Raw genomic sequence first — 25,063 nt, 5'->3', positions numbered from 1 at the left:
GTGTGTGTGTGTGTGTGTGTGTGTGTGAGTGAGTATGTCTGTGGCATAGGTTGGTACGCATTCTGCAGTCCGCTTTATTCAATCTGAAACCAATGTAATAAACTCTGAGCATCACTGAGCTTCTGTGAGCTCGGTGTAAAATCTACGTGTTTTTGTTTTTCTATATTATCCTCGAATAATTTGTGTTAGATTTTTATATGTATTACTTTTATTGTCAAAGTATATCCACGTACGTGCAATCAAATGAAGACCGAGTCGCTGGTTAAACAATAAGCGGGGTCCATAAATACAGCTGAAAGGTTTACCTGTAGCGCACTATTACAATGTGAATTATATGATGCTGTCATTAAACATTACGTTATCGAGAGACGTGTTAAACCCTAATCATTTTTCGCAGTGAAATTACGGAATAAAAGCCCCCGAACCAATATAAACTCGTGCCAAGGGACAATACTCAACATAAAAATAGTGTAAAATGATACTGCTGGAGAACACAAGAATCTATTTAAATCGTGTTTTTTGGGAATCTTTTTACAGAAAAACACACCCGCAAACCATCAGCAATTATCTCTGTCGATGAAAACAAAAACCGTCCTGCGTTCGTTTAATAGATAGAACCAAATTTGGATTTCGAATGCTTTTTTTTCTCGAAGGCTTCTTTTTTGGATCCAGCGTAACGAATGGTTCTTTTATAGAACCCCGAGCAAAACAATCGTTCCGGGCACAGAACGCCTACAAATTCGAAGTAGAACGAGCGCAAGAACCCCCATCTAATATTGTAGTATTGCAAGACCTCCGATTCTCACCAGCAGAAAGGTACTGCATGATTCTAGCACAGTATAGGATCTGCTAATAATAATAATAATAATAATAACAGGTCCATATACTCAACATGGCATTGTCATAGCTTAACAGCTGCGTCATAGCTAACCTGTTTTCATGGAAATGGAATTCGGACACGTACACAATATGCTTAATTTATTTGACATGAAATTAAAGGAAGATGCGGCAATGGAAGTAACGCAGATTCAAAGTTTCGAGAAGTCTGCGACGCATCCATTGTGTTCCTCCTGGTATAATACCTGCTGTGCTTTTAATACGGGGCTGGATGTTGCGATTTTAAAAAGGGATACAGATTTCAGACCTCTTAATGCACTTTTTTTCCGGGCGCTATTGAAATGAGATGCCCCGCTTTGAATGCTTTGGGTGGATATCGGTTGCGTGGGTCGTGTTTGCTGTAGGAAGGGTATTTTATAAATAAACCACCAATCCATGTAGTTGGATATGTTCTTTAAAATATTCTATGAAGACTGACTTTAGTATTATTATTATTATTATTGTTATTGTAAATTGTCATTTTTGACCGCATTCTTATCATCCAACACTCTCTTATTATACAATGCGAAATGCAAGCAATTAGCATGGAATATGCCTTTTCTCCCTATACTTTAAAATGCACATATGCTTTTGTGAGTATTAGATTTTTTTTGCACGCTTCACTTGTAAACATCTATCTCCTTTTTATAGAAATATCATGCGGTATACATCCCCATCTCTTACTAGGAGACATTGCAAGCGAAGTATTGTGTCTGTGTAAGAGGAATGCCTTCTAGCAATTTGGAAAATAGCTGCAAGAAACAACAAGCCCAGTGTTTTATTGTTTTGTGTTGCAGAGTGTTTCACAAGGGGCTAGTGTGTCTTGATGTGATGAAGAAAAGTTACAGAAAAAAATGACAAAGTTGGTACACAGTTTGGTATTACGTGTCAAACATTATTTCCAGAGACGAAACCAATAACCAAGCTAGATATAGAGTTTACATTGTTTTATTTATTATCAGAAATCTTACATACATAGACACACACATTGTATGTATATATATATATATATATATATATATATATATATATATATATATATATATATATATATAATATAGCATATATACCGCCCATATACAGCGCACATAGAACATGGATTCTATTCATCGAACTTACACAATTAGCTACCAGTGTAAACTTCACCACACAAGGACAATATAACAAACGATGCATTTCAATGGATCGAAAAGACTTGAAGCCAGGAAACACTGAAGCAGGGACACTGAAGAGAAGCGCCATCTCTGTTACAAAGTGTTATAATGCAATTTGTAAAGAGATTTTTGCATATATTACGTCACAAGATATAAATCACAATTTTACAAATACTGTATGTGTGATTGGGGAGGGGGGGAGGTATATCTCTAGACAGAACCAACCGAGCTTTTCAATAGCGTTGTCCTTCAGCGTTTTACTGTCGATTCTTTAGTGTCTTATTTTCATACAATTAAGGTAATATCTTCTAAAGAAGGAATGCAATTAAACAAAGAAAAAAAAAGATTCTTCAAACAAACAAATACACTGTTTAGTACAAAACAATAAAACAAAAAACAGCATTTTATCTGCCAATGGAATACATTTCTAGTATATGAAACACAGTATTGTTCGGTTTTAAATGTAATAGTTTTTTCCTTTCGGTGCAGGAGTTTTAGCAGCTCAGAAGTTTTAGCAATCTTCGACTGAAAGCACAGCTTATCAATGACTTGAAAATAAGGAACGTGAACTTCGCAATGACTAGATAGGAACGCGTCTAACTCGACAGCGGTTTAGCGAGATGGCCGCTATTTCTTTATAAATGAACCTGGGGTCGGTTGACACGGTTCTGTGGCCATGACCGTGGACGCAGAAGGAGGGTAAAATAAAGCACGTGGTGTCCCATCCCCATGACAAAGCAAGCAGTCTTAGAACACGGAGTTCCAGCGCGCGTTCTAGATTCTCCTTGGAACCCTTATTTGGTTCGGAGTTCGATAAGAGAACCATTCTTGTGAACCCAGCAACGTACGCGCTTACCGCACGGGTGCAGTATCGGGCATTTGAAATAGAATTATTCGGGCTTCGATAACGTGATGCGTTACATTTGGAATCCTTAATCGTGATTTATAATAGATCTATACAGAGCGGCCGTTGTTTCTTCAAGGATAATGTACAATGCCGCAGGTATCTCTCTTTTTTTTAAATAGTTTTCGAGACTGCCTTTTCAAAAGGGCATGAAAGTGTTTTGGGAAATGATGGAGTGTTGTGTAGATGTTACCTTGAGGAACAGATACCAAGTCAAGATTATTACTTTCCAATCGCCTCTGGTGGGGGGGTGTGTGTTATATATCTGAATGCAGAATATCTTAAAACAGAACGGATTCAATAACCCGTTCTCATGTCTGAATTGATGTCATGTTAGTTTTTTATTTTTTGCTAACGTTCTTCGGTTCGCCTTTTCTCATATTTTAAGTCCGAAAAGAACACTGGGGCGTAAATAGACATTATTATTATTATTATTATTATTATTATTTTTATTATTATTATTACTGTTTTTTTTAATATTTATCTTGCATTTCTGAAATATATCAAGCGTTTTCTGCAGTTATCGTGCAGTTTAGTCATTGTATAAAGGGGTAGAGAGAGGGGGCTACAGCATCATTAAAACATGTCTTTAAAAATGACAATCCCCAAATGGACCTTGTTGTTGTGTAATTCTTTTAAACGGGGACGCTTTGCCCACAGTGGCAGGCAAGCTGGCCCGGGAATGCGTCATGTAACTATTAATACTGGGGGTCGCTCACCCATGCGAAGAATTTATTTAAACACATTTTATATAGGCTATATACAGTGAGTTTATTTGGGGTTTTTTGTGGGTTGTGGTTGTTAAATATCACACTTCAATGCAGGCTCTCAAATTCGCATTGAGTTACGCTTCCAGCATTGGCTTAGTGTTGAAACATCCTCGTCTTAAAAGCTATAGCCTCCATAAGCGCTCTAATTCAAATGAGTGTTCTTCGTGTGTGTGTGTGTGTGTGTGTGTGTGTGTGTGTGTGTGTGTGTTTATTGATGCAGCGACCCAGCGTGTGTTATTCCTACACAATTTCAATGCATTCTTGGTTCATTCACGGTAAATATTACTGTAATAATAATACAAACTATTACAGATGAAAACTCAATGTTTTTAAACGGATACTTGTAAAGGATGGAATTGGATGAATACTCGTCAATTAGTTTTCTTTCCTGTATTGCAATGTTTTTTTCTTAATGAATTTCCTTCACAATCATTCATTTATGCTGGTATTGTGTTTTTTTTTACATAAGGGTAAATACATGCTTTAAAAATAATAATACAAAAATCACGTCGGTATACTTCAGTTATCTCACAGTACACTGCAACTAGCCCAGCTCGCTGGTTAGTTGTTTTTTTTTTTTAAGTTTTTAAAAATAAGACAAAGCTTGCTCTCTCATTAGCAGTCTCTTCTTCTTCATTCTCCGGTTCTGAAACCAGATCTTCACCTGCTGGTCGCTGAGGTTCAGCCGGTCGGACAGCTCCCGTCTCCTCTGGCGGGTTATAAACTCGTTCTGCACGAACTCGCCCTCCAGTTCCGCTAACTGGAGCTTGGAGTACGGCTTTCGCTTCTTTCGGGTGCGGGTTTGCATCGGGTACCAGGGCGCTCCTATTGGGAAGACACGGGGTACAGATTGACACATGAAGAACACAGACCGTGCATTACAGCCACTCTATATCATAGACTAGAGCAGCGCTTCTCAAACCCGGTCCGGGGGACCCCCTGTGTCGACTGGTTTTCATTCCAACTGAGCTCTCAATTACTGAACAAAGCCCTTAATCGAACTAATAATTTGCTTAATTAGACCTTTTTAATTGTTCTCAGCTGTGAAAGATGCAGATTTCAAATGTTAACTTGAAATCTGCAACTGTTTAAGAGCTGAAAACGGTCTGTAATTAAGTAAATTAATTATTAGTTAAATGTAAGGGTTCAGTTAAGTCACTGAGAGCTCAGTTGGAATGAAAACCAGGAGATACAGGGGCTCCCAGGACCGGGTTTGAAAAGCCCTAGACTTGAATATATTATCACATTTCCTTTTAAATGACACTTTCTTTGACACTGCTCTTGTATTTATTGTGTTCCATTGGAGGTTCTATATGCAAATATTTACACTTTAAAAAATCATAATTTTAAAAAAATTATATATTGAACATTTTTAAAAAAAATAATGTTAAATACAAATGTTGATTTGATTGAACTAAATTTAATCCTTTAGGAGTTTCGCGTTGGATTAGATGCGTCTAACAAGAGCCCATTATAGAATAACCTAGCTAAATATCTGTGTATTTATATCTATAAAGGCATGGCTCCTTTTAAAGAACAACATACGGAATGCCGGTGAGTCCAAAAAGAACCATTCGAACACATGGAACGATAGAATTCTCAGTAGCTGTTCTATTCAGTTCCTATGTTCTGTCGTATTATAGTCGGATTTCTTATAGTTGTCCCACAGAAATGTAAAGCACGCATTCATGCTATTGTACTATTAGTCGATAAATGCAATTTGAAACAGCAGCCATCTGTTTTCAACACCCCTCGCTCCGATATTAATCATGCATTCCAATTAGAGACGATTGGAGAATGAGCTGCATTTGCTTATTAAGAAACTGGACGCTGTGATTTACAGTAGCTGGTGTCAAATGAAGTTTACTGGTGCAGTTAAATCCTAGCATTAACGTGATAATGAACTCGCAAACAGACCAAATTATTTGTTCCCTTTTTTAAGCCATATTAAAAGGCGTCGTTAGTTAGAAGGAATGGGTTACATTACTGCCGTGTGTGTGTGTGTACGAGTCGTTAACAATAGTGCTCTCGCTGGTCTAATCGGCGACACGGTGCAGACTCTTAAACAGCATAGAGGCTGGTTTTATATGCAACATCCATTTGTTTCTTCGTGCAAAATCAGCGTCAGGCACGTCGTTATTTTTATAAAGCGTGCTGAGGGTAATGAAACCAAGGGCTGCACAATCTGGCGTGAGGTGCCGACTCCTCTATGCGTTCTGAAAACCCAGTAAAGAAGATCCAAAGAGATTTACAGTATAACACAGAATTTTACAGTCCTTGTTACTGTTTGTTGGGTATTCCGAAAGGCATCATGCTGTGAGGTTGCAAATGCATTGCTTGTTTTATTTATGTATTCTGCTACCCCTAGCGGTGACACGCGCACACATATGCAACCCCAGGATGTTTTTTATATTTATGTGCAGAACAAACTAAAATGCACCCTGCCGTCAGATGCTCAATAAATACAGATGCATGTTTTAATAACAGTGATGATAAATAAATATGCACGCATGCACACTCACCCCCACTCGTGGACATTGCGTGGGTGTTCGTGGAAGCCCGGGTCGGAGGTTCTGTGGTTGAGTTTTTGACGCCCTCGTTGAGCAGAGACGAGTTCGAATCGGATTCCAGGGACTGGCATGAAGGGGGGTCCTGGGTCAGAGCCTCGACTCCCGGGTAATCGTACTTGGAGAACCCGCTCACGCCGTTATGTAGCCCTGCATGGTCGGGCGCTATGGAGTTGTCCCTGAGCCGGTCCTCTCGCTTGAGGGTGCCGTTCTCCGAGCAAGCTTCCCTGCTGACGTTACCGCTGTTGTAATAGCACTTGCCATCCTCCGGTCTGGCTAAATCGCAGGCTCGGTTGAAGGAAGGGTTAATGGACATTGGGCTGCCGAGGTAAGACTGGGCATATCCATTGCAGGGCTCGGAGGAAGCCCAAGGTAGCGAGCAGACATTGTCCCTTCTCGGGTATGAGAGAGACGGCAGCCCGGACAGTTGCCCTCCAGCCGATGCTCTGAAATTGGGAAAGTAGAAGGCGTCTCCCGTGTGGATGTTCACTAGAGGTCCCACAAAACCGGGATTAAGAAGATTATGATCGCCCATTTCCGCGGGCCCGACCAACACAGCTTCTAGTTTATTGCAATCTGACATTAAACATAGTTAAAGCTAGAGGCGGCACCCATTGGTCCGCCTGGAGGTCACGTGATGGGGCCAACAGAGCGCCCCCAGAAGGTTCCCTCCCACCCCGGACAACCTGAGACAAAACATTCACTTCTGTATTACGTTTTTATATGGTCTTTTTAAAATACTATAAAACGATTTATTAAAAAAAATAATAATCTCGCCGCCTCTACACACACACATCTGGCACGAGTTCCGTGTGTGTGTATTTAATGTACATATACATTCCAAGTTGCGCTTGAAGAATTTATTTCATAGACAAATATGTTTTCAACATTTCTTTGCTAACGATTAGGATGTATTTTCTATTGGGGGGGGGGCAGCTGTTGCTAACATATATATACCCCCCCCCCCCCCCAAGCAAATTACAGTGGAACCCTATGTCAAATAAAACGCTGACTCTTGGTTTACGGGCTCGTTTGAATGCTAAGTAGACGGATGCGCCATGCCACTCTCCGCTCACATTTACAGTTCAGGGGTCAGGCGGATTAAACCTTTAGCTGGGTTTTAAAAGGAGGACATTCTTCACCGCGCTTTTTTTAACTGCGTCTATTTCAAATAATATACTCCCCACAACAACTGAACGGAGAACCCAATAAACTGTCCCGTTCATACGCCGGAAACCTTGTTATGATGCCAGGACATTTTATATATGAATTTTACAAGGTAGCTACAGCATGCACGGGGCTTAACAGCTTACCCCGTGGAAACTATTTGTGTTATTATTATTATTGTTATTATTTAATGATCTCTAATTCAAAGCATAGGGCCTGTACTCTAATATATAGCAATGCTATATAGCAATGTAGCTGCTGTCAAAATGCTATTTCAGGTTTTTCACTCCATCTTTGTATGATTCTGTATGACACACGCATCCACAATGTCTAGAATTCGCATTTATCGTATTTAATGGAATATGCCTGTATTTAATGCATTTGCATTGTTTTTTAATTATTTAGTATGTAATGTGCTATGCCCTGTATTTCACTGTATTTAATGTATCATGCATTGTTCCTCACTATCTTGTAAAGCGCTTTGTGATGGTGGTCCACTATGAAAGGCGCTATATAAAATAAAGATTGATTGATCAAAAAAAATATTGAATGCTACTAGGACTACTACTAGAGTTAATGTACTTGCACTGTTATAATAATAATAATAATTATTAATAATAATAATAATAATAATAATAATAATAATACTAAAAATAATAATACTAAAAATAATAATAAAAATAATAATAATAAAAATAATAATAATAATAATAATTGTTAAAAGACGATGAGAAACTAATACATAGAATCATATATAAAATAATAAAAACAAATTAAACGTAAAAAACTAAAGCTAAGGGAATTGTGAGTTAGCGTTTTATTGCAATTGGTGTACCTGTGTGTTTTCAGTGCGGCAGAGAGCTCTGTTATTTGCTGTACATTCAGTAAGACATGATGCACCCCGGAGACGGGCCCCCTATTCCAGAGTACACTGACATGAATGACTAAACCACATTGCATTCGCTCTCTGCGCTTCGGACAGCTGTTAACGCAGAGATTACTATTTCTGATTCTGCTGTGCAATTTATCAGCTTTTACTGCTGCCTGTGAAATATGGATGAGGTGTATTTCTTCTCTCTCTCTCATTCTTTCCGTGGAGGTGTTTATCGATAATGTGACAAAGAAGGACATTGAAAATCTGGCACTAAAATGATTGTATATTAATGTCTGGCGTTGGATCTATGGATCTATCGATCTATCTATCTATCTATCTATCTTGAAAGGAGGTATGACTGTAGTGTACAAAAATGAAAAAATGCGAGTACACGTTATCATTCCTGTAGCATCGCACACTGACAGACTAATGAATTTATCACGACGTCATACAGAACGTGAACACACACCTGGATGTTCCAATGGAATTAAATCACGTGTCACATGTCTCAAAAGAAATACATACATTGAACCTGACGTGACCCGAACGTAGTTCAAACCAGGCTGTGGTTCATAAGCCCCGCGTATGAGTGACACTAAATATGTGTTAATAATAATAATCATCATAATAATAATATAGGTTGCCATATGTAACGTTTCACTAGCCCTATAGCAAATTCCCTCCTAAACCTTGTATTAAAACATGACCAGGTGGTATAATTGCGTTTAATATGCTTACACCTCGATTAGCACTAGTATTACAGGCAGCCCACGATTAGTCACAATTAAGGTATATGAAACCACTCCTATATCTATTTACTGGCTATACATTTTTCTTAATGGGTTTTTCACAATGGAGAAACGCACTCGGATCTCTATCAATGAAGTTGGTGTCAAATCTATACGTGCATGTTTATTAGGGCCGAAGTGCAATTCATAATTATTTTTCTCTCCAAAAAAGCGGCTCCGCGTTGCCTATATAGCTAGGTGATGTATTGTGACGTGGACAGAAATGCTATAGCCAGTGAAGCCCCTGCGATTCAAGGCTGCTGTCTGTGATGATGGATATCCTGCATGTTATATGAAAGCCGCTTCTTTGATATTAGATGCAGGCACTCTGCCTTGGGGAACCATTTCAATTGGTAATAAAGCGCGTGGGGACGGAAGGGAAGGCTCGGACACGCGTTTCCACGCATCGTTCCCCTCGTTGGGAGAGGAGGTGGGGGGGGGGGGGGTCATCAAAATGGACATGTTGTACAAATCATATTCAGTGAAAGGATTTCTGAGCGAATGGATTTTATGCAGAAGCGCGTTTCATTTCATATCTTAGAATATGTAGGCCTACTATATAATATATTAATGTACTGTATTATACTTACACTGAGATTACAAGAATTAAACATTACATCTTATGCAAAAGAACACCTTACTGTTTTTTTAATTGTTCGAGAATATAGTTTAGACTAAAAACACAAGTGTTACCAAAATACCAAAATAATATATGACCATTCTTTCAGCAAAATGTCTAAACAGATCAAATGAAATTCCGTGAATTTCTCTTCAATGCATTATGCCCTTTTGTGTGTGTGTGTATACACATTATATATATATATATATATATATATATATTATAATTGATGCAATACTTTTAATAGAGATCCAGTAGTTCAAGTTATGGTAAATTATGCACATGGTCGTATTGCTTCACAAAGCCATATAATGTATCAAATAAAAAAAGCAATTTATTAAAAGTAATCTTCAATTACCCAGTGAAAAGAAAGCACCACTTTGCATAACACTAATAAATATAATCTCACACTTTGAATATCAAGGAATCTTTAATATTATTTAACCACCAGCTGCTGTCGAGTGTCAAAATAGTTACTATCGACCAGAAGAGCGTGCAGCGTCACAGCGTGCTCCCCTACCCCGGAACCGGGTGCGTGTCATTATCAATGTAATTAACGGTCAGAAATACCGATCTGATTCTATCAAAGGCGTTCTGTATTGAGACAGAGAGAGAATGCACAAAAAAAACTAAATGAGTTTGAGATGTATCAGCTAGGAAGTTTTTTATATTCCAAAAAAAAAAAAAAAACATTATTGCAAACGTGATGTTTCCATTTTTGCGATGTGTTGTGTAATTTTATTTATTTATTAAAATAAACACACAACCAAAACATGGCTAATTTCCATAGTTCAAATCTCAAGTTTGGAAAAGTATTCTCAATAATTGCTGTCGAATAAATTCAGTTTCCACTGATAAACGGAAACAGAGATTTAATTTAAAGACATTGACCTGAACCTAACAACTGAAAACCGTGTTTTGTTTTGTTTTTTTAACCCGCTGCAAAAGTTGTGTTAATTTGTTAGTTAGATTCACATTGCTGTCCTATATGATTAAAAAATACACACACACACACACACACACACAGTTATCATCTTCATAAATATAACCCGGTGAATTTTCTGAAGCTTAATCATTTTAAATGCAAAGTAGAGTCAATACATTCTTCTGCAAAGGTGTTGTAGGCCTATCAATTAAAAAACAAAAACACTACACGAAATGTTATACGTGTCCAATTACACGAGCTATCAAAAAAACTTTTATTTAATGAAACTGACGATGAAAAACATTGTACATAACTGGCGATCTTTTATACAGTGGTTCTATAAACTGTGTTTCTGCATTGTACCAAAGCGACTGAACCCATATAGCTGCGCAACATTACTGTAAACATACCAGCGTGTTATCATTTCTTAACTTAAAACGTCACCAGTACTCTTGTTAGCGGTCACATAATCTCCCTACAAAACTGGAGATGGCGGGAAATCAAACAAGATACTGTTATAGTAATCGAAATTGGCCGCTAAATACGTGTCTTCATAACGTGTAGCTTGCCAAGCTTCAAATTGGATTAAAACGACGAGTTATGGAACTTTGTTGATTGTGTGTATGTTCTGCATGTACGTTTAAACACAATTCATTTCTAATCACTTTAAAAACCACGGCTCCCTAAAAGTTTATTCATTCAATAAATACACGCGCATTTCAAAACCAAATTTGTTAGAACAAGGAAGTAATACGGGCATCTTACCTTCTCACAACAACCAAGGCCTTGACGCGCAAAGGAAGTTCGGGCAGGAGGTCCCAATATCACCCCGTGGGAGCTCATCGGAACCCGGGTGCATTTTCAAAAGACCAGCTCTGAAAATTCAAATACAAAGGCACAGAAGTAAAGCTGGATTCGAGAGTCAAACTTTTTTTTTTTCTTTTAAAGGAAGAGAGCGGTGCCAATCGGCGCGCGAGCAGTTCAAGGTCATTGTCTCGTTCGCTGGTGTCTCCGTCTTATTTAAATGAACCTCTTGGAATCTATAGGGACAGACAGGATGGCCTATCGGTAAACAATGCGAGTTTTTTTTTTTTTTTTTTTTTTTGCGTCAACACTCAAACAAACAAACAAACCGTACGCTACTTCTCCACGAAACCCAACTACACATTCTAATTCAAGGCCGTACAAGTAACAGAGGTCTCTAGCAGCTGGGGAGACTGCATTAGGTGGATTAGATAAATACAAAGACACGTGTTTTGATTGGCGTTTTGATACAAGGACGCTAAAATACTTGTGGTGGTGTTTGTGAAGATTTCTGTCGACCCTTAAACCGAGACTTGCTATCCAAAGCGAACCGCACACCTATTCTTTACGCGCTGTTCTGTGTGTCTCTGTCGTCTGATCCTTATACCTGTGTGTGTGTGTGTATATATATATATGTGTGTGTGTGTATACCTGTGTGTGTCTGTCTTTCTCTATGTGTATATTGAACTGCACTGCATATTGTCTGAAACGCCCTGTACTTTTGATAATAAATCAGTTTGTGTACATTTTAATCGTAAGTACATGTGCTATTCTTTTTTTTTTACAGTGAATACCATCGTTTTTTATATTTTTTATTGGGTATACGTGTTCTATCTCTTTTTCTATGTCGACTTCCTCAATGCATTTTAAGTCATATTTTTGCACTGAAATAAACGAGTGGGATTCGCTTTCTCATCGGCTAATCTCGCCTTTTCTTTCTTATTCAGCTTCATTTTGTAACCTGGACTCTTCATATGAAATTGCTTTTTTTTTTTAAAATGAAGGCGCATTATTATTATTATTATTATTATTTATTTATTTCTTAGCAGACGCCTTTATCCAGGGCGACTTACAATCGTAAGCAAATACATTTCAAGTGTTACAATACAAGTAATACAATAAGAGCAAGAAATACAATAACTTTTGTTCAAGCAAAGTACAAGTGTGACAAACCACAATTCAATAATACAGCAGATAATAGTGATAGTTACATCAGGATATGATTAAATAGTGATAGTTACATCAGGATATGATTAAATACAAAATACTACAGGTTAAACACTTGGCAGATTACAGTATTCTGAAGTACAGGATTAAATGCAGTAAAATAGGGGACTGGTTAAACTAATACGAATTTCCAAACACTGACGTATAGTGTAAGTTTGATCTCTTTTAAAGACAGATCAACTGTGATCATACATGTCATGGAAGGAAATGAACGTGGAACACTTATTTTAAATTATTTTTAAATTCAGCCTTGAATGACTTTCAGATCAAACGTATTTAAAATATTCACCTTTTATTCAAGTCGCCTCCATTGGTAGGCTTATACACTCGTCTGGTTAGTATTGTAATTTAATAGGATGGAGTTATAATGAATATGGTCTTTATTCCTACGTTTGTCTTGTTTCTAGTAAGTAACTTTTAAAACACGCATTCCTAAAAATATAACGCTATACTGTAAATAAAAAGCTATGTTAGCAAACCGCTAGATAACTTTTCTTCTCGCACTGTAACGTTTGTTTGTATCCCACAACTCCTGGAAAAAATATTATGAGTGGGAAAAAAATTAAATTATTTAAATACTGTTTCATTGACATTTTCAAACTCTTCCAAACCTATAAACAATAATATATATATGGAGAAATGAATCCTTCGATCAGGGTAAATTGAATTTAAATCGTGCGTGATACTCGCAAAAGAACGCGACTCTGTATAAAGGTTATTAAAAAAATAATAATCGATGCATCCTGTGATTTTACGACATAAAACTATTAATGAGCTCGCCTGGGCCAGCGGTAGTACATTTTAATATCGATAAACAGTTCTTGTAAAAGAAAATCAAATAAAAACACGTGAAAATTAAACTAGAACGAGCAGGGAACCAATTCAGAACTCGCCAAAACAAAGAGCTTTTTCAGTGTAGTCTGGAGTGAGGGTGTCTGTTAGTGATTAGTCAGTACCCAGAACAATCAAATATCATTTTGTTCAAACAGTCTGTATTACAGAATGTATATAGTAGACATGGCAAATCCGCAAGCTAAAACACATTAGGCAAATCGTCCTTGCTTTTTGAATAATTTCATGCAAACGACCTGCAACGCTGACGGATTTAAGAATCAAAGTTTTATAACGCATTTTTATTAATTTAAAAAGCATGGGCACAGAAAATCTACAACGGATGTCATTGCGTTAGATTTTGGGGTTTTTTTTTCAGGAGAAAACAAAAATGCTTGTAGACTGCATTTGTGTGTTCTTGAGGCGAGTTGCGGGCATGATGCAAACCAGGTATAAATATGAGTATATATGCAGACACGCGCACATCTCCGGAGTCTGTGTTTATCCCACAGCCAGCAATGCTCTTTATTTCCGCTTCACTTCCTGATATTTCCATGTAGCGACCAGCAGAGGTATTCGAACTCTACCTATAAGAGCGCCTACCGCGTCATAAACCACGTCACATGCTGCCTAATTAACGCTATTCGACAGCTGCAGTGCGATAGCTTTATAGTTCATTCACTAAACAAAACAAAAACAACTACGAGGCTTAAGTGAACCTCGTATTCTGCGTGATCATAGCTTACAATATGTTGTGTTCGTGTAAACATGGTTTCACCGACCGTAATTAGCACCAACCTTGACTATCGTGCCAAAAAGAAACATTAGATTACTGTTAATACGGTCTTTTGAAAAAAAAGTCGTGTGTGTGTGTATATAGATAAGTGCAGTGTACAAAATTGAAGGCATATGAAAGAAAGGTTTTTAAAAAATGCAGATAAAGTTTTAAAAGATTACAAATTTTATTTTCAGGACGTTTTGGGCAAAAGACCTTCAGCTGTTTAAAGAAAAGTGTATGTATGCAAATATATATATATATATATATATATATATATATATATATATATATATATATATATATATATATATATATATATATATATATATATATATATAATAAATATATATATAAATTTCTCTCTCGCATTATATATAATCTCCTAACTTAATGAATAAATAAATACAGAAAATGTATTAAATTACATTAATATAGCTCTTTGCAGTTCAGTACAAATTCAAGTATTTCATTGTGTGTGTGTGTGTGTGTGTGTTGCTATATAAAATATATTTTGTGTGTATTTGGTGTACGATTCTATTCAAGAGCAAAATGTCTGCAAATATAAAGTCTTTCACTTGCACATAGTGGTGTGTTTCCTGTTAGAGCTGTCGCACAAAAAACACTCTTACCATGCTGGCACTAAAATCTATTAAATATATATAAAAGATAACGTCAGATAAATCGAGTGTATCCGTGTGTCAGGTTTTAATAGAAGATTCTGGACATTGCACCGATTCTTATAGAGTGTGTGTGTATTACCGTGAACCAAAATGTCAGCTACATTTGCATCCCTATATCGGCCCTTGTCGTTCTTAAATACAACATGAATATGGTTGAAAATTATAACCATCAGAGGCACGTTTCTGACGCGTCCTGTTCGGCACACAGCTGCAGGTTCGCAGATATTAAGCACACGGTTACTGAATCCTCCAGGCTCAACCTGTAGCCAAACGGGACGCGTGGTTCCGTGTATGGAGTGACACAGAACACAGAGGAAACGAGAGTCCCGGGTTCAAGCAGAAAGACACCTGGAACACGTTTACCAAGCCTGCGAGAGATTATTTATATGCGCGTGTGTGTGTAACATACTTTTGTCAAGCGAAAATGCGTTTGAAAACAAACAATGGATGGTTAGTACACTCACGTATTTATATTGAAATCGTGTGTGTGTGTGTAAGAGAGAGAGATAGATAGTAGGCTGTAGTTTATTGTATATGATTACATTTAAAACGTATACTTTTTAAACGGCGTTGCGTGGCATTTAGAAACGACCAAGACCCCCAGAAATGTAGTTTGTCTTGTTGTACAGAGAAGCTGCTTGGTTGGGTTTTTCTGCACTATCGTTTTTTATGCGTTTATGGCGTGTCGTTAACGCAGTCTAGACTTGGAGAATCACACCTTATTTGTCTGTAAACAGCGGCGTGTCAGTGGCGGCTGCGCGTCTCCGAATGCTTCCGCGTTCCCAGCAGTGCGCACGGGCGGCGGTCTCCAGCCCACCCCGCCCCTGTTTATTATGCACTAGCCGCTGTGATGTCAAGGTCAAAGAGACTGCATAGTCACGTTCAAGGGTAACGCAGAAGTGACGTCAAGAACCCCAGACGCGGATCAAGCAGCCAACACAAAATAACAAACACCTTGAAAGCCGACTAGCACACATACGCATGATACCCAAACTCGGACCCCGTCCAGTTTTATTATATTTCAAATCGGCATGTCATTTTCAGCGCATGTTTAGGCTCATGCATCTCCAAACGCCAGTTTTATTTATATATTTTTTTCAATGTGCTTTTTTTTGCTTTTCTTTTTAAGTTCAGGTTTATAGTGTGTGTGTGTGTGTGTGTGTGTGTGTTGCGCGCATGTGTGTAAATGTGAATACCTGATAAATAATCTAGTCTATCCAGACGTTTCGGCCTGCAAGCCGTTCCTCAGCTGAATGGAAGCGCCAGTACTGCAAACAAGCTGTGTTGTGTTTTCTGTACAGCTCTGATCTTCCCATCCAGCTGTAGACCGAAACGTCCCGATAGAATAGATTTTTTTTTCTTTATCAATTCTTCACATTTTTGTATCTACATGACCCTTTATCTCTTTGATTTTGCACCTTTTGGTACACAGCAGTTTTGCTTTTTCAAATGTGTGTATATATGTGTGTGTGATTATATATATATATATATATATATATATATATATATATATATATATATATATATATATATATATATATATATAAAATATTGTTATTGTCTTGTAAGCAATTGTTTTTATATAAATGATTGGATGCTAACCGAATACTTGGTGTGCTGTTATTAATGTTGCGTGTTCGCTAACTTGCTCTTGAGTTTGATACAGTCGTGTTGCCGATGAAGGAATTGGAGAAAGAGGCATGTTTTAAAATAGACTGTGAAAGCGAGACATGTTGACCTGTAACGTTACAGTGCGGAACGCGGGGTTACAAAGAAAGATCAGCGCGTTCTCGCTCGTACAGACCCAAGAGGAAACTTGAAATAAAACCTGTTATTGTTGAGGTTTGAAATGTACCTGAGCGTGTCTTGCAAAACTGTGCAGGTATTTAGTGATACGTTGAATATTTTTGTCGACACTGTGCGAAGTTATATATTCTCTTACTATTGAGTAAACATAGCGATAAATGCATGCACTTTGAAAACTCAATAAAGGTGTTTTTGGACGCTGCCAAATATTCTTAACATAGCAATTGTCAGAGCCATCTATAATGCAATACGTTTTTTGTATTGTGCGTTTCAGCGTGGCATTTGCAGTATGTAATTATACACAATGGCTCTGGTCGGGTTTAATTTGTACTGTCGCGTTTCACACTTATATTTAGAAAACTTGTTTTTTTTTCTCTCTTCCACTCCACGGCATTTTCTTTACAACTAAGTGTAATTTAGATTTTTATAATTTAGAATTGGTATACAATATAGATTATATTATTGTGACGTGTCTTCATAAAAATATAACTTATTGGAACAGTCCTTCGTTAATCTCGTCTTGAAATTGGTAAACATGAAATCTCATGTCCTTTACATATCAATTCCTTCTCATCTGAAATGATTATTGTTATTATTATTATTGTTATTGATATTATTTCCTGCGATTGGGATGCATCCTTTTGGGATATAAACAGTAGCGACATTTAAATCCAGCATTCTATCAAATCTTTAGACACTTCAGTATGATTCGAGGCTTATAATAGTACAGCTGGGTTAAAGAACGTATTCAAATAAGTACAAGTAAATATCGACCAAAACACGCACACACACACACACAGACACACACTGATATACACTCACACGCACACACACACACACAAATGTGTCGTGTGAATAAAAATGAATTTTCTGTGAGTTAAAACGATTGCTGTAGCCCTGGACCTCCGAGCAATGGAAAGCAAAAGTTGAAATAATATATATATATATATATATATATATATATATATATATATATATATATATATATATATATAATATATTACTGGCGATAATACTCGGTTTTATTTTCCACTGTTGTAGAAACTTAAACTGATCCTGTTCGATATGGTGGTCACTTTAACAATTAAACTGAAGAGTTGTATTTATTTTTTTGAAATGCGTGTCAGAAATGTGAGTGTGTGTGTGTGTGTGTGTGTGTGTGTGTGTGTGTGTGTATAATTCAGAGGTTTATTAATAAATACATAAATAAAAAATATTTCTCAGCACACTAGTTTTATGTTTATTTCGATTGATATCGAGATTGGGTTTTGGATAATAAGAGTTTTTCTTGTTTTAAATCTGGCATATTTATGTAATCGTACGCATTATTCAGTATTCATATATATATATATATATATATATATATATATATATATATATATATATATATATATATATATATATATATATATATATATATATGTGTGTGTGTGTGTGTTCAACTCGCACAAAACACCGGAGTGTAAGCTGCTGTTTGAGATGCATGCATGTTGAGTAATATCGAGCTGCATCCAGTGCAGCATGGCACTGCCACTCGTTTCGAGCAGTATGTGAAGGCTGGTTCGTGTAGAGAAAACCAAAGCCTTCACGATTCAGATTCTAAACTATTAATTCTACCGCATTGCGGAATTGCACCATTCCTATCTGCTTCTGTGATTTCCAGATTAATTCTGCTAAGAAATACATAATAATAATAATAATAATAATTAATTACAAGTCCCGCGTTGAAATGTTAATATTGTCGCCAATATAATGTGATCCAAACGCTTTCAAAAATAATTTCAGATTTCCTTTTAAAGTGGGCAGACATGCCTATATATATATATATATATATATATATATATATATATATATATATATATATATATATATATATATGTGTGTGTGTGTGTGTGTGTATATATATATATATATATATATATATATATATATATATATATATATATATATATATATATATATATATATATATGTATATATGTGTGTGTGTATATATATATATATATATATATATATATAGATATATATATATATATATATATAATATATATATATATATATATATAGTGTGTGTGTTCTGTTGTGTAATACAGTTCAGACTTGTACATATTTGTTCCATTCCGGGACTTTTAAGATTAAGATCTTCCTCACACTGTTTTCAGTATATGTGCCCCTTGACTTGTTGCATATCTTGTAAATGTGGCCAATTTCACAGCAATCCGTGCTCTTGTACACCAGCAATGTAGCGATCCATAATAACTCATGTAGGTGGAAATGAAAGATCATTTTCGATTGCATTGGAATCGTGAATTTCCATCGATCGATTGCAATATACTGTTTTGTTATTGTGTGTGTGTGTGTGGGTATGTGTGGGTATGTGTGTAATATAATACACACACACACACACCGTTCCTGGTGTCTGATTAAATATGTGTGTGTGTGTGTGTATCCATCCCCTTCAGTCTCTGTGTGCAGAATTGTACCACGTTAAGTCTATGTATTTTATAATGCAGGTGTGTGTGTGTGTGTAATATATATATATATATAAAATAAATAAAATGTGTGTGTATGTTTTAAGTTTTGGCCGTGCAACTTGTCGAACTCAATAGAGTTCACACAAACTGTTTTTCTTGACTCGGGTGATTATATAAAACATCCCAAAGACGAAGCGAAGAAAAAAGTTAATTTTATTTATTTTTTTATTCTTTTTTTTTTTTTTAAGAAACACACGTTTCTGTTCAGTAGGTATTATTCAAACATCACAATACACACACCAATACACGAGACAACAAAACCAAAAAGAAAAGCAGGAGAGAAAGAGCGCACATAAAGGACAACTGCGCTCAGTTAAGACCTATTTTACAAAAAAAACTGAACCAAAAGTGTGAATATTTTCTATTCAGTTTGTTAGTCTTTATTTTAATTATGTATTTTTTAATTATCCCGAGTTTGTTTTAATTTGTAATAACGATAAAGAAACACGTGGCGCGTGCTCCACAGTTCCGACATTAGCAGCCGTGCACCAGCAGTTCCGATGGGTTACTTTTTTTTTAAGTAATAAGTTTTTCACAAGTTCAGAAACTGCAATTCATGTATTTGTTTTAAAGAATAAAATGCTACATCCTTTGACGAGTGTAAACTAATCTAGAAAAAATAACAACATAGATGTGTTTTGCTTGTAATACACACAACTGATTTATTTATGTGTATGTATGTGTATATATATATATATATATATATATATATATATATATATATATATATATATATATGAATGAAAGAATGAATGATATAACTGAATGTCCACAGCTGTAAAGTCATGTCCCCCAAAAATATATATAATAAAATATAAGGGAGACGGTCTCTCTTTAACGTTATTTTAAATAGATTTTACAAAAAAAAAAAGATCAAAAGAAAAAAAAGATCAGATGAATTATACAAGATGATGAGATAAATATTCTTGATTTCACGGGAGGGGTGGGTTGGATGGTTGGGGGGGTGTAGGGAGAAATAAAATCCATCACTTTGGGGGGCCGGGGGGGGGGCGTGAGGGTATCAAGTGGGGGGCACGTGTGACGTCTTGGATTTGCACACAAACTTCTTCTCTTTGACGCGGCGGTTCTGGAACCAGATCGTCACCTGGCGTTCGGAGAGGTTGGTGTTGGCGGAGATGCGGCGCCGCTTTTCTTTGGTGATGAACTTGCTGGCCGCGTATTCCTTCTCCAGTTCCTTCAGCTGCAGTTTCGTGTAGGGGACCCGCTTCTTCCGTCCGCGACGGTATCCGCTTACCTCCGGCTGCAGCGGGACGACATCTGGAGGAGGAGGAGGAGAAGAAGGAGGAGGAGGAGCGGGGGGGGAGAGAAAGACATCTGAGTCTACAGCATTTATATCCATTATTTTTGGATAGCATTGTCTTACAGTATACCTTTACGATTGACTGGGTCACAGTTCCCTAGACCAGATAACCAATAGAAAACTCCACGCAAACACTGAACTCCATGTAAATAAGTGTTTTGATGAATTTAAAATTGTCCTCACGCGTAAAGCATAGAGACGCAGGTGCCGTCGATTGCGCCGCCGCTCTCTGCGATTTGGAAGGGCGTGTCACATGTGCAGGACGCATGTATGTTACCACACTGTGATAAGGTCCTCGGCCCCCGGTGGTTTTGAAGTGGCTATGGCGATTGCCGTTGTGTGCCGCGCAGTGGTGGGTGTTTTCGGTGTTGGGGAGGTAGTGTATTTTTTAGAATTTAAATTCTAACATGCATTTATAATATAATGCACGCAGTGTGAGGAAGATACATATCCTACTGTCGTTGGAGTTGCGAAACCACCGTGGACGATAGAAGTCAACATTTAGTGTTGATTTTATATTTCTCTAATCTCGGTGATATCGCATTACACGTGTGTGTGTTTTTTCTTCCAAGGTTACACAGCGATCTCTATATTCAAGCGGGGAGTGTGTGGGTAGAATTGGAAGTGACTTCAGTTCGTATAAGCACTGAAATGCGTCTCTAAAGCGGTTTAAAAAGACCACAGCAGGAGCCCTTTCTCTTCTCCATTGAGGCAACCGTCACGTGCGCTCATATTGTGTGCATAAATAGATAGCATTTAAAATCTTTTAAATTACACAAATTCAATTTGGGTATTTCAGTTTATTTGTGTATTTACAGGCAATAGATATTAAGACCGAATATATAGGTGTCCTCCAACAAAACGCGCTCTCAGTTTGTCAAATACATTCACTTAATATTGCAGAATTTGCAAATAAATCCAGGCTGATGTATATTGAACTATATATCCGATAGATTTATTTTAGATCGGTGTGTGTGTGTATATATACAATATTTATTCACTTGTTTGTGTCCCGTTCTCATTAAAAGATGTCCTAGAAATATGTTGCCGAGTTATTCACGTTCTCATTATTATCTCTATATTAAGACTTTTGTATTGACCGGACGCAGTGCAATCAACGCTACTTGGAAAGCGTGTATTCTATCCATGAATATTGTTCTTTAAACTTGAGGGATGAACACAAATGTGTCTCGCGGGCAGGCCGAACGACTTCCGCCAACATTTGCATAATCCACGCAAGGTTTTAACAGGCATCTGTAACGCGGATGGGGTTTGTATGCTGTCAGCGCTGTTCTGAAACGCGGAGGGTTTGTATGCTGTCAGCGCTCTTCTGACAATGCAACCGCACATATGCACACAGTGCTGGTTTATATCAGACTTTAACACGTATCTATCAAACAGAACGCGCTCTCCACTGATCAATCACAATCACTTACATTGCGGAATTTGCATTTAAATCCATGCTGTTTTTTTTAAACGGAATTGATGTAGCGCATCGAATAGTTGATTTTAAACATTTTTTTTTAAATCTGATCTCCTGTTGTTTAGCAATAGTGCAGCCCAGCAAATTAATAGCCGCTCCTAGCATTTGTATTTATGAAACGGGGCACGTTTTTTAAAGTACTGCACGTGCAATAGGCGCATCGTGGCAATGGCAGAAAGCTGAGCGCACGCACGTTCGCAACGTGCTGATGGTAGAATTTTAGACCCACGTTTTAATAAAGTGGAAAATGAGCAGCGGGATAGGAACTAATACTGCTCCATTGTTACTGTCTGACCCGCGTTTCTACGATTGCACTCTCAAAATACTCACGATAATGTACCCGACGCAATGACGATGAAGTGCTGAGATTAAAATCTCATCAGATCCATCTGTTTTTATAATGTGCACAAAACCGGTTTTGTTGGAAGTTAGGATTACGACAAAAGCAGGATTTATTGGCGCTGTCCGTCTCTCTGATAACATAGGCTGCGGATTCAATCCCGAAGCTGTTCTCCTCACATTTCAGTGTGCGTGAAGTGTAAGCAGTCTAGCAGAAATCCTGCACACGCGATTCATATTCTGCTCCTCGTTGCTTTATTTCAAACAAACATTCACTTCAGACCCACATTGCTATAGTTTCAGGAAGTTATGCTGCTGTTTTTTTATAAACGGTTTCTAGATTTTGTTTGGAATCCGATGTGAGAGATTGAGTTTTCATTTGCGGTTTGTGTGGACTTTGGGCTTGTAAAAAATCTGGTAAATTGCATTGTTCGGGACGGGTACGTGTTCATTTGTGATTGTCCGGGCAACAGAGATGAGTGTTTTTTGTATTTTTTTCGGTGTTTCTATTTTACTGTAATCGCCATGTCAACCGTCTAAACATAAATTAATCCCCGATAATTGGCAGAAGTTAACAATGGAAAAAAAAAACCTTAGTCGCTACTTTTTTTCCCCTTGGTAGGCAAATATTACTGACAGTAAGTCATAAATCTTTACGCATGTGGAAAATCATAGTCGCAAAATGGTATAACACTTATCAAAACAGGATTTTGAATTTATTTCTTAATTCCACGGTCTGTGTCTGCTAAAAAAAAAAAAAAAAAGCGTGCATTGAAAACACAACCCCTTTTAAAAAAACAAAGCTTGTATGTATTATGAAACATCTGCATTAAATAATGTATAGAAAACAGAACGAGATACCTCCCTTTGTTATGTACGGCCCCTTCAGCTAAGCGGGCACACTTGCATTCCCATACACTTGTTTACCGTGTGATTGCAGACCGTTGCATGTGGCTAAGCATTGCTTTGTATAATTCTATATTCTGTCGCATATTTTAATGTAGTTCTGTTGTAATAAGACGTGCTATGAGGTTCATACCGGGAAAAGGCGACTTCCACAGATGACTCGATTGCGTTTGCTCTTTGGTACAGTAAACCTGTCCGTCCCAACCGTTCGACAGCGCCCAGTGCTGATAACCCTCCATGGGTATCAACGCATCGTGCCTCGGTTCCGGGTGGGAGTTCATGCTCGGTACCACCGACACGTCTAAATAGCCCGGGACGGCTTGGTATGAGCTGGCAAAACTCGGGTAAAACGCGAACTCCTTAGCCCGGGACGATAGTTCCTCGGAGGGGACAGCGACGCTGGGTTCAGCATACTTTTCAGCGGGGTGGTAGGAGCAAGGCTTCTGCTGTAAGTTCACGTTGTGCGAATGGGACAGCCGGCACCCGTAGTAAGGGCTTCCGAAAGGGTAGCCGTAGCCCAGGGGCGCGCTGGAAGAAGTCTGGGGTGCGGGGCACTGCCTGCTGGGGTCCGGGGAAGAAATGTCCGAATAGACCGACCCTTGGTGAGTTGCAATGCTCCCGGAATGGCGACCTATAGCTGGGTGGTGGTGGTTGATCAAATCCCGGCAGTGGCTCGCTGGACAATTTCCACTTAGTACCTCCATGGCTGAGTTTTTATTGTGATTATTTTCATGCGGGCTTTTTTCATACACGTACATGAAGGTATCCGCCCAACGTGGATGCAGAACCAACGAAGTCGTCATATCACGGGCTGCCGGTGCTATTTAAAAATCCAGTTCCCCCAACAGAGACACCTCATTTCTCAACGCACTTTCTTTTTTTTCTTTTTTTATTACACGCATGCGCCTGCGTCAAAAGTGCGAGTGACCAGTTCATTAAAGATACAGATCGGGGCACGTGATATGCAAATGAGGCGAAATGAAGCTCTCGAGGGGGGCTTGCTCATGTGATCCCCTTTTAAAAAGTCCCTATCTCATATTTCCCGATCACCTTTGGAAATTAGGCGGGGGCATCCCATTGGCTGACGCGAGTTTAGAATTGACAACCCTTAAAGGGGAAGACGGACACTATCAATGTACACGATTTAGCCGATTCTAGGACTTTTATTTTCTTAAAGTAAACATTTTGACTCACAGGAATGTGGACTATATGCAGTTTATAGGTAAAATACTTTGTCTATATCTCTGTGTGTATATATGAGAGAGAGAGATAGTGTGTCATTGTAGAGAGTGTGTTTTAAACAGTATAGCTCTGACGCTGCTACGCTTTATTTTTCTGTGTTACTGTTAGTGGCATGTGTCATTTTTACAGCGATTGTATTTATTTACAAATCATAATTCGGTCGTTAGTCGTGATTGCAGTGTGGGATCAAACAATCGCGTTTTTAACATTCCGTATTAAACCTACGCAATACCTTTAAATAAATATAAAAAATCTCTTATTTGAAAGTTCTGATGCGCTTAACGCGTTCTGTGCATAGAACCTGCTTTCATTATAGTAGCTTTATTCTGATTGAATATATATATATATATATATATATATATATATATATATATATAATATATATATTTTAATAAATCTTACAATAAAACACTTGGCTATTGATTTTGTCGCCTGTACTTTTTCAACGCGATACAGGCCTTTTTCAAT

General features: G+C 37.6%; 3 protein-coding genes across 5 annotated transcripts in view; 1 reads left to right on the top strand and 2 right to left on the bottom strand.

The window, feature by feature from the left end:
- LOC117401017 (calcium-binding and coiled-coil domain-containing protein 1) overlaps positions 1-25,063 on the top strand; it is a 91,334-nt gene that overhangs the window by 23,716 nt on the left and 42,555 nt on the right. The gene's annotated exons all lie outside the window — the stretch shown is intronic.
- On the bottom strand, positions 1,952-6,830 carry LOC131709247 (homeobox protein Hox-C12a-like). The gene is made up of 2 exons (XM_059011533.1): positions 6,227-6,830; positions 1,952-4,529 (listed from the first exon to the last, which is right to left on the bottom strand). Exons 1-2 carry the CDS (start codon positions 6,804-6,806, stop codon positions 4,291-4,293), a joined length of 819 nt encoding a protein of 272 aa, XP_058867516.1. The 5' UTR covers positions 6,807-6,830; the 3' UTR covers positions 1,952-4,290.
- On the bottom strand, positions 20,326-24,267 carry LOC117400986 (homeobox protein Hox-C13a). Its single transcript, XM_034001365.3, has 2 exons — positions 23,487-24,267; positions 20,326-20,582 (listed from the first exon to the last, which is right to left on the bottom strand). Exons 1-2 carry the CDS (start codon positions 24,154-24,156, stop codon positions 20,326-20,328), a joined length of 927 nt encoding a protein of 308 aa, XP_033857256.2. The 5' UTR covers positions 24,157-24,267.

The sequence above is a fragment of the Acipenser ruthenus genome, chromosome 42, assembly GCF_902713425.1.
Source record: "Acipenser ruthenus chromosome 42, fAciRut3.2 maternal haplotype, whole genome shotgun sequence".
Lineage (NCBI taxonomy): Eukaryota > Metazoa > Chordata > Actinopteri > Acipenseriformes > Acipenseridae > Acipenser > Acipenser ruthenus.
Note: the sequence above shows the minus strand (reverse complement) of the source record. Positions and strands in the feature narration are given on the sequence as shown.

Coding starts and splice junctions, on each gene's coding strand:
- LOC117400986 (XM_034001365.3), bottom strand. CDS start 24,156: ATGACGACTTCGTTGGTTCTGCATCCACGTTGGGCGGATACCTTCATG. Junction 20,583..23,486: donor GTGGAAGTCGCCTTTTCCCG/GTATGAACCTCA, acceptor CTCCTCCTCCAG/ATGTCGTCCCGCTGCAGCCG.
- LOC131709247 (XM_059011533.1), bottom strand. CDS start 6,806: ATGGGCGATCATAATCTTCTTAATCCCGGTTTTGTGGGACCTCTAGTG. Junction 4,530..6,226: donor CGCAATGTCCACGAGTGGGG/GTGAGTGTGCAT, acceptor TCTTCCCAATAG/GAGCGCCCTGGTACCCGATG.